The following is a 10,253-nucleotide window of genomic DNA, read 5'->3' on the forward strand; positions in this document are numbered from 1 at the left end:
TGTATGAGGCCCCTTCTTGTCTCCTCCCTTTTGGGGATCAGTCTATAATCATTGTATTGTATTCTTACCTTTATGTGAATTACTACAGTCTCTTTACTACCAAAGCATGGCCATGCCTCTGTGTCTATCATTTCTTTTTATAAAGATATTAGTCACTACATTAAAGATTCACTCCAATTCAACAATAAAGGAACGTAATTGGCTATGTCTGCAATCACTCCTTTTCATACCACATTCTGAGATTCCAAGAAAGATGCTAGTTTGAAGCACATCATTCAACCTGGAATAGCATGAACAGAAAGGTATATGTCTACACTGAGATATTGTCAGCAAGATCATCACATTCAAGAATTATTCTAAGGAGCAGATAATTAGAAACTGAGTAAAAACATGTCTTGTAAGCTTCCTATTACTTGCTGATTTTGTTTCAATGTCAAATGACAAACAGATGAAGCTGATTTCTTCTATCGTCACCAACCTCTATTTCTTACAGAACTCTACAGTTTCTTCATGGATAGCTTCCCAGGCAGATCCTACTTAGCTTCCACCTCAGGTGCTTTCTCACCCACGCTGCCTCCACTGTGTCCTCATTTTATATTTCAAATATAGGAGACATTTAAGAAAAGAATAATTGTTTAGAGACTTCTTGCATCTTGAGAAAACCCACAACTTTACATTCATTTAGCACATATTTGTGGAATTTCAGACATAGTAACAGGCAGCTGCTCTCGAGTGTACAAAAAGGCAGTTAAACAAGTATCTTCCCTCAGGTAACTGAAAGTCTCTCTGGAAACCCAAACATTGACCAGTTAGACTAGTTTATGTATAAAACTACATCTCACAACCAGCCCCTGTGTACTGTTGTGTATCGTACTATACTATATTGTACTATTGTATATTGTGCTATAACACGCTGTACTATTACTATAACGTGGTTTGGCAAATCTGAGTTTACATTGTAAAAGAAAAACTCACATAAGGTCGTAGAAGAGAACATTAGTTTGTTGTAGATTTGAAAATTGAAACACAAAATCAGAAAAGAAATGAAGTCAAAGGAATTAGTGAAATCACCGAGATGGAGATAGAAAAGCTTTCTTCAAAAGAAATTTTGTGCGTAATTCACATCCATAAGTCATATAAAAGTATTACTGTTTTTAGTAAAGTGGTAGGGACATTGTACCAGAGACACTACATGGCCATGTTGTGATTACTTAGCTTCTAGGATTGTGATGAATCGTTAGAAGAAATCTGGAAACAGCAGAGACCAAGGCAGATTTTAGGTTCATAGTATCTATGTGGAGCTGTGGAAATAACATGGTCCTCATTGATAATAATCTTCAACATCTCATCTATTCAACAATAACAACTAAAACTTGCCACATATCATGAATGACAGAGTATACTTCATGAATTAGAATGAGCTATAGTTCCTTAAAACAGTGAAATAATAATTTTTTGCCTCATCAATTGAAGATAAATTTACAAAAAAAAAAGAAGAATCAGCTTTATGGACTTATATTCATATTTCTACGTTTTCTGAGTTGATCTCTCTTCTGCATTAGGTTCAATTAATTTTTTCTAAGACTCATAAGGGTTTCTCTGTTTAGTGTTTGTCTCTATATTTTAAGACTCCTCATTATTTCCTTACATTTACCTCTTATTTCTAGAACAATGCCCCTGTAATATCTAAATTCAGAAATCACTTTTCAAACTTTCTAGTAATTTTTCACTAAAATTAAAAAAAATATTCTGAGTATGTTTTCTACCCTCCTCTTTCTTGTCAACACATTATTTTCTTTGTTTTATTCTTTAGTATCACATTTTCTCTGTGTATGTAGTATTTTACTTAAAAAATATTCCTGACCTACAAGTTATTTTATAAACAGATTACAGTACTGGCAGCAAGACTTTTGAAGTACACATAGCAATTTACTGAAGCCACTCTGTCATTCTCCATTGGTGTGTGTGTGTGTGTGTGTGTGTGTGTGAGTGAGTGTGTGTGTGTGTGTGTGTGTGTGTGTGTGTGTGTGTGTGTTCATCTGAGTGTATTTTACCAAGTCTTTTCCTGTCCTTACTAACCTGGATATTGAGTAGCCAATTAATCTTTTATAAATGCCTTTTGGTTAGATGCTGATGAATCAACAAGAGTCCATCACTAAAGTTGGTGCTTGAGGTTTCTTTTCCTTTTCCTTCCTGAATCTGAAATGTTCTCTCTGTGTTGTAACCCTTCTTAGGTGGACAAGCCTTACTTGTTATGAGCATTTATTATAGTAATTTGCTCTTATAGGAGGAGTCTTTCTCAACTGGTCTAGTTGGTGTTCCTCAGTTCTCCAGTAATACTCTTGTAATAGGTGCATTTTTTTTTTGGTGCATTATTGAACCATAGGCTTTGACAAAGCCGAAATTGACATATGTTCTCATTTTTCCCTGTACCAGCCATGCTAAATAAATTAGTATATTCTCAATGTAACATTATCTGCCTTTCTTTTCAGTTTAAGTAGGAAAATTTAACATTTGTAGAACATATTCATTTGTCTCAGCTGCAAACTTGTTTCTCAAATGAGTAACAATTTAGTATCTTTGAAAAAAATTTAGGGAAAACAAATATTAATAAAATAGTGGTATTATAGGTGTAATTTTGAATTAGTTTTTATGAGGGTTGAAGTAAGTGACATTTACACTGTTTTTAAATAAGCCAAATATCAATTTAAGTCAGGATCATGATTTTAAAAGCCATGATGATAATTGGAAACACCATATCCCATATACACACATGTTACTAATTAGTACTAAAGTTCCAGGATGATTTAATATTCTTTAGTTAGATGAAGTAGGTTCACACTGAGCTCAGTCACATAATATCTCTGTGGTTTGAGTACATTTTAACCCCTTTTAATAGTTTTCTCTTTGGTAAAATAGAAATTATTATAGAAATAATTACATATTTATAATATAAATGTGTGTGATGGTCAGTTGAGGTAATATTAGCAAAGTGTTTATAATTTTGCTGGAAAGGTATGACACAGTGAGCTGTCATTTGATGTCAGTGACTTTCCTAAGTGGAAGGAATTCTGTGATAAACTTTGAGAATAGAATTATTGAATAAATAAAGACACAATGCATGTTTTTAAACAACAACAACAAAGCTGACAATATTTTACAAACTGTCTAACCTGATTGAGGGGACAGATATACCGTATAAGTAAAAAAATATTATAACAATTAAAGAAGTAATTGTTTTCTCTCTTGACTGTAGTTTAAAAACATTGAAAGTTTAAAATTACATTTTATTCTTTCAAGATATGGCATAGTTTTTATGTATGTGCAAGCATGGAGCTTTTCATAAAGGACTAAACAAATATTGTTTATTTTTGTAGCCTACCAACTAAGAGTGTGCCAACCTCCACCACCTGTACCTAACGCAGAAATTTTGACAGAAGATGATGAATTTGAAATAGGTAAAGTCTTTAAAGTTACTTCCAATGAATACACTCAAAGCAGAACTATCTTTATTACAAAGAAAAAAAAGCTCAGTCATAAGAGCCTGTAGTTTGTAGGACTTGTTGAGATTATGAAGGAGATAAAACAATCAAAAAAAAAAAAAAGAAGAAGAAGAAGAAAAGAAACAGTGAACAAAATATGTGAATGGTGTTTGTCTTGGCTGTATTAATTTTGTGTTGTGTGCTTGATGAAATTTCATGGCCTATGCCTGGATACCTTAGTAATAAACAATAGATAATAATCTTATAAAAATCTGACTAGTTTGAAGGATCATAGCTATGTAAGCCAAATTATTTCCTTGTGGCAACAGCTTCTATGTAGGTGGTATCCATCATGAAAAATGGAACAGCAGTGTGCTTCTGCCTTTATTCGTGATTGATGTGCTCTCAAGCCCTGTTTTTCCAATGTTTACAAAGAAGGTATTTTAACAGTGGCCAACTGATGGGCAGAGTGAATGGAATTTTATGTAAGAAGTGGGAAATAGTAAGAGCTGGAGGGGACGGGAACTCCACAAGGAGAGCAACAGAACAAGATAATTTGAACACAGGGAACTTCCCAGAGACTCATACTCCAACCAAGGACTATTCGTGGAGATGACCTGGAACCCCTGCACAGGTGTAGCCCATGGCAGTGCAGTGTCCAAGTGGGTTCCATAGTAATGGGAAGAGGGACTGCCTCTGACATAATCTGATTGGCCTGCTCATTGATCACCTCCCCCTGAGGGGGGAGCAGCCTTACCAGGCCACAGTAGAGGACAATGCAGCCACTTTTGATGAGAACTGATAGACTAAGATCAGAAAGAAGAGGAGAACCTCCCCTATCAGTGGACTTGGGGAGTCCATGCATGCAGAAAGGGGAGGGAGGGTGGGATCGGGAGGGGAGGAGGGAGGGGCTTATGGGGGGATACAAAATGAATAAAGTGTAATTAATAAAAAATTAAAAAAAACAAGTGTCTAATAAAATATCTAGGAATCATTCATATTACTGCATCTTTAAATGAAATTTAATTCCTTTCAATTTCCAGTGAATTGGAAGGTCCCAGTTCATATTATTTTATGTATATAATTCTTAATAGGGCTAAGGCTTGAGAACAAAAAGGAAATAATTATTCATTATATAATGTAATTCTTAAAATGTATGGTATAAACATTATGGAATCATTACATCTCAGAATTGGATGTAGTTATATATTTTTTTCATTGATCAGAGAAAATATTGATCATCAATAAGTATTGGCAAGTTGTTGTACTCTGAAAAGTCAATGAATTGCTTTATTCAATACTTTTTCTTTGTCTGTTGACTCATCTATCCAATCAAATAATCATCCATAAAATTAAATATTTTTTCAACTGATAAAAAAAAATGAGTAACGCTATTCACCTACACTTTGCAGCCTGTCTGAAGGCTCTCTCCTTTCCTTTTTGTTAACAGGTGATATTATCAGATATCAGTGTCTTCCAGGGTTTACACTCGTTGGCAATGCAATTCTGACATGTAGACTAGGAGAGCGACTCCAGATGGATGGGGCACCTCCAGTATGTCAAGGTATGGCTGTTTCACAGTTATTTACTAATTTACGTTTTTTTGAGACAAGGTTGCTATATAGTCCAGGTGGGCCTCACACATGAGTCCATGTGCCCCTGCTTCGTGAGGGCAGGGATTACACCCACAGCAACATTTACATTGTGGTTATTGGTTTCTCAAATGTTTGTTTTGTATTTAAGTCTTTTTTTTTCCTTTTTTAATTTTATTTTTTTAAAATTAACTACAATTTACTCACTTTATATCCCAGATGTAGTCCACCTCATTTTCTCCCAATCACACACTCCTTCCCTCATCTCCTCCCATGCCCCTCCCCAAGCCTACTGATAGTGGAGGTCCTCTTTTCCATCTGATCCTATCCTATCAGGTCTCATCAGGACTGTCTGCATTGTCTTCCTCTGTGGCCTGGTAAAGCTGCTCTCCCATAAGGGGGCTGTGATAAAAGAGCAGGCTAATCAGTTCATGTCAGAGATAAGTCCCTGTTCCCCTTATTAAGTACCCACCTGGAGACTGAGCTGCCGTGGGCTACATCTGTGCAGAGGTTCTAGGTTATATCCATGCATGGTCTTTGGTTGGAGAATCAGTCTCAGAAAAGACCCCTGGGCCCAGATTTCTTGGTTCTGTTGCTCTCTTTGTGGAGCTTCTGTCCCCTCCAGGTCTTTCTATTTCCCCCTTCTTTCATAAGGTTCCCTGCACTCTGCCCAAATTTAAAAGAAAATATATGTCATTCCAGCATTGAATACTTACCTGATAATGTGATTCTGAGGTATACAATTGATATGCAGTATTTTTAATCCAATTATTTCTCAGATGTGCAAACTTTTTTTTTCATTCTTTGGAGATTTAATTAGACTGAAGTCAGCTTAGCCTATATGAAGTGGTTTTTCTCTACAAGGTTAAAGAAAAAGAAAAAAAAAACACCAAAAAATGGATTCAATGACAATTACATTTATTAGAAAAAATGTATTCTAATCATCAGCTGTAGAACTCCTTATTAACTACATGTTAAGAATGAGAAGATGTCTTTCTGTCTGCCCTTCTTTCATAAGATTCCCTGCACTCTGCCCAAAGTTTGACTATGAGTCTCAGCATCTGCTTTGATACTCTGCTGGGTAGAGTCTTTCAGAACACCTCTGAAGTAGGTTCCTGTCCTGTTCCCTGTTTTCTCCCTTTTCCAATGTCTGTCCCGTTTTGCTATCTGAGTAAGGATTGATCACCTTAACCAGGGTCTTCCTTCCTGCTTAGCTTCTTTAGGTTTACAGATTTCAGTATGTTTATCCTATCTTATATGTCTAATATCCACTTATAAGTGAGTATATACCATGTGTGTCTTTCTGCTTCTGGGATACCTTACTCAAAATGATCTTTTCTAGTTCCCACCATTTTCCTTGTTTTTAATTGCTGAGTAGTATTCCACTGTGTAAATGTACCACAGTTTCTGTATCCATTCCTCCATTGATGGACATCTGGGTTGTTTCCAGCTTCTGGCTATTACAAATAAAGCTGCTATGAGCATGGCTGAGCAAATGTCCTTATTGTGTACTTGAGTGTAGTTTGGAGATATTCGTAGCAGTGGTATAGCTAATCTTGACGTAGCTAAACTTTGGGCACTGTTCACGCTCAGAGGACAACTCTGACAGGCTTCAGTCAGAAAGCTTAGTAGAGTATGTTTCATAAGTGTCAGGGGTTAGCACTCTCCCATAGGGTAGGTCTTTGGTTGGACCAGACATTAGTTGGGAATTTCCTTAACTTTTGTGATCACTTTTCCGTGGTGGGACTGCTCAGTCCTGATGCAACTTGATGAGCTGAGGGGGATGGGAAAAGGAGTACCTCTTTTCTGAGGAATAGGCTAGGAGGAAGAAGAGAGGTGGGATGGGGAGGAGAGAAGGGATGGGGCTAAAACCAGAATGTAAGGTGAATACAAAATAAATAAATTAAGAAAGGAATGAGAATATGAGGATTCTGCAGACACACACCAAACCAAACCAAACAAACAACATTTAACTGACTTTGATACATAAGCATCACAGTGTCTTAGCTCTAAAATCAGAATTTTTCTGTAGACTAATTACTATAGAACTCTTCTGTCTTATTCTTATTCTGTTTTCTGTAAAGACAGGGAAAAAAGTTTAACATCTAGTCACAGAACATTTTAGAGGCTAACTAAAGTTAGTTGGTCATCCTTTAGAATAAGTCTATTAAGTTTCTTTATGAATCAGTTGACAAGATATTTAAGCAAAAAAACAAAACAAAACAAAAAACCCTGATAAAACAGTTCACAAACTTACCAAAGAATTCATCCCTTTTAGATCTATTGTTTTCAGTCAATTTATAAATGATGTTATATTTTTCTAAAAATAAGGCAGCATTACTTTCATATTCAACCCTAGATCTTACTTAGACTTAACAGTAATATATTTATTACTATATTTTATAGTAACTTTCAAAAATATGAAGGTTAATCTGTACCATATTCTTTTAAATTAATTATGTTCTCCACAGGGCATATACTCACTTTTAAGCGGACATTATCCATATAATATAGGATAAAATACTAAAATCTACAGACCTAAAGAAGCTAAACAACAACGAGGAACCTAGGGATGATGCTTAATTCTCATTCAGAATAGAAAACATGATAGGCATCGGAAGCTGTAGAAGAGAGGGAACAGAACTAGTTCCTACCACAGATGTCCTCTGAAAGACTCCACCCAGCAGGGGATAGATGCAGAGACTCACAGCTAAATTTTGGACATAGCACAGGGAGTCTTATGGAAAAGTGGGGAAATAGAAAGACCTGGAGGGGACAGGAGTTCTATAAGAAGACCAATTTAAAACAACAACAACAACAACAACAACAACAACAACAAAAAAACAAAAAGCTGGCCCAAGGGTTACTGCAGAGACTGGTGTACAACCAAGGACCATGCAAGAAGAGGACCTTGACCTCTTGCTCAAATGTAGCCCATAGACAGCTCAATCTGCATGTCGATTCCCTAGTAAGGAAGAAGTAACAGTCTCTGACATGAACTATATTGTCTGTTCCTATTTCACTTCCCCTAGTGGAGTGGCCTACCAGCCCACAGAGGAAGAAGATCCAGGCAGTCCTGGTAGAACCTGATAGGCTAGGGTCAAAGAGTAGGGGAGGAAGATTTCCCTTAATCAGGAGATGAAGAGAGTAGGATGTTGGCACTGGGAGGAAATGAGGGAGGGGCCTACAAGTGGGAAACAAAGTGAATAAATTATAAATAATAATAATAACAATAATAAAAAAGTAACTTTACATTCTTATAATTCATTTTATATTTTTCTAATCTTGCACTATTTGCAAACATTAATTCAAAATATTTAATTGTGTAAAATATTAAACTGCACTCTGAAAACTATGAATATGTAAGTTATTTATTTTTTGAGGTAATTTCATTTATTATATTTGATATTTTCAAACACACTTTATTTAAACAGATTATTAAGATTATGACCTAACTAATTTGAACAAGTAGGATCTCATGCCAAAATTGTAAATATTTGTGGATGCTAGTTGAAACAGGAAATGGCATGTGATTTATTTCCAATCTATCAATACCTTAAAAATTATGCTTTTCAATGTTCCCTTGATGGCTAAAATGTTCTCCATGAAAACACTAGAAGTGTAATACAGCCTAAAGTTTAAAACATTTAACAGAGTTATGCAGGTCAGTTTGCAATTATGCCTTCCATTTTAATAGAAAGTTCTGGGTTTACACTAGCCTTAATCATGTTTGATACATATGGATTTATTTATGGGCAGTTTGAATTCTAGTGAACAATTCTTCAATGAAAACCTTACGATGTTTTTTTATTTAATTTTTTATATGACATGTTTGGAGTAACAAATGCCTGATCACTTATCTATTCTATATTTTGAAACCTAAATTAAAATAGATATGTGAACTAATTTTTTTTTAATATTCAAATGATATAACCCCAAGAAATAAAATTCATTTGGAAAGTGGGGAAATAGATCATAGTTATGTTGTATTGTTTTTCTTGGCATGTCTTATATTGAACCAGAATCAACATGGAGTAAGAATTTGTGTTTTACCCAACATTTGGGACTGGGGCTAACTCCAGTAGCTGCAGGGTAACAGGTGTCTGGGAACTGTATAAACCCTTATGGATTAATTACTTTCCTGAGACCAGAAATATCTTTGCATGAAATAAGTCTTGAAAGCATATAAATTTATTGTTGGCCTGTGAAACAGAGTCAGTTGAAAATTTAGGATGAAAAGAGAATGAGTTAAAATTAAGGAGATCAAAGTATGGGACTAACAGATAGATAAGTGAGACAGAGGGGAGTATTCAAGAGTGCAAGAATAATTACGAAAATGTGAAGAAGTAAAAGGAAATAAATAATGTTATTTTTATTTAACCGTTTCTCATAAAGAAGTGCACTTTCAATGTGTTAAAAAGAAACAAAACTATACATTTATAGTATTTTGAAATATTTCATATTTTAATTATGAAGTATGTAAACTGTTACTTAACACAAATTTCAGCTATCATCTTCTTTATAGTTAAGTATAAAGTTTTTGTTTAAATTCCAAAAGATTTGTAATGATGCCTTTTTCCTCCCACAGTGCTCTGTCCCGCCAATGAATTACGACTGGATTCTACAGGAGTCATACTGAGTCCTGGATATCCTGACAGTTACCCAAATCTACAGATGTGTTCCTGGAGTATCTCAGTGGAAAAGGGTTATAATATCAGCATGTTTGTAGAATTCTTCCAGACAGAAAAGGAGTTTGATGTTCTTCAGGTGTTTGATGGTAACCATGGGTTATATTACTGGATATTCAGAAATTTAGTTCAAATACCCTAACTGCACATATGTATGTTCAGTACAAAGAATTGCTCCTGTCATTGCTATCCTATAGATACTCTTAAATTACACAGACTTCATTCTATATGAAGAATGTAGATAGCTCAATAGTTGCTAATTGCAGTTTTAAAAAAACATTAAAATGCTTAGTAAAATAATTTTGTATTAGGTTTTCCTTATTACTGATAAGGTATGTTGTGCATAACAAAACTCCAGTATTTAATACTATAATAAACATGCGAACACTGGAGATAAATGGAGATATAATTATTTATTTATATCTATATTATATCATATTACATTATTATATTATATTATATTATATTATATTATATTATATTATATTATA

The 10,253-nt window shown here is 34.7% G+C and overlaps 1 protein-coding gene across 1 annotated transcript in view; it reads left to right on the top strand.

The window, feature by feature from the left end:
* Nucleotides 1–10,253, top strand: part of Csmd3 (CUB and Sushi multiple domains 3) — a gene marked incomplete at its 5' end in the record, with an annotated part of 1,006,505 nt that overhangs the window by 896,017 nt on the left and 100,235 nt on the right. The window contains 3 exons of the mRNA XM_055626685.1: nucleotides 3,378–3,458; nucleotides 4,933–5,046; nucleotides 9,663–9,851. Of these exons, the coding sequence (XP_055482660.1) occupies nucleotides 3,378–3,458; nucleotides 4,933–5,046; nucleotides 9,663–9,851 (384 nt within the window). The remainder of the gene's footprint in view (nucleotides 1–3,377; nucleotides 3,459–4,932; nucleotides 5,047–9,662; nucleotides 9,852–10,253) is intronic.

This window comes from Psammomys obesus, unplaced genomic scaffold, assembly GCF_907164565.1.
Source record: "Psammomys obesus unplaced genomic scaffold, mPsaObe1.curated_primary_1811, whole genome shotgun sequence".
Classification (NCBI taxonomy): domain Eukaryota; kingdom Metazoa; phylum Chordata; class Mammalia; order Rodentia; family Muridae; genus Psammomys; species Psammomys obesus.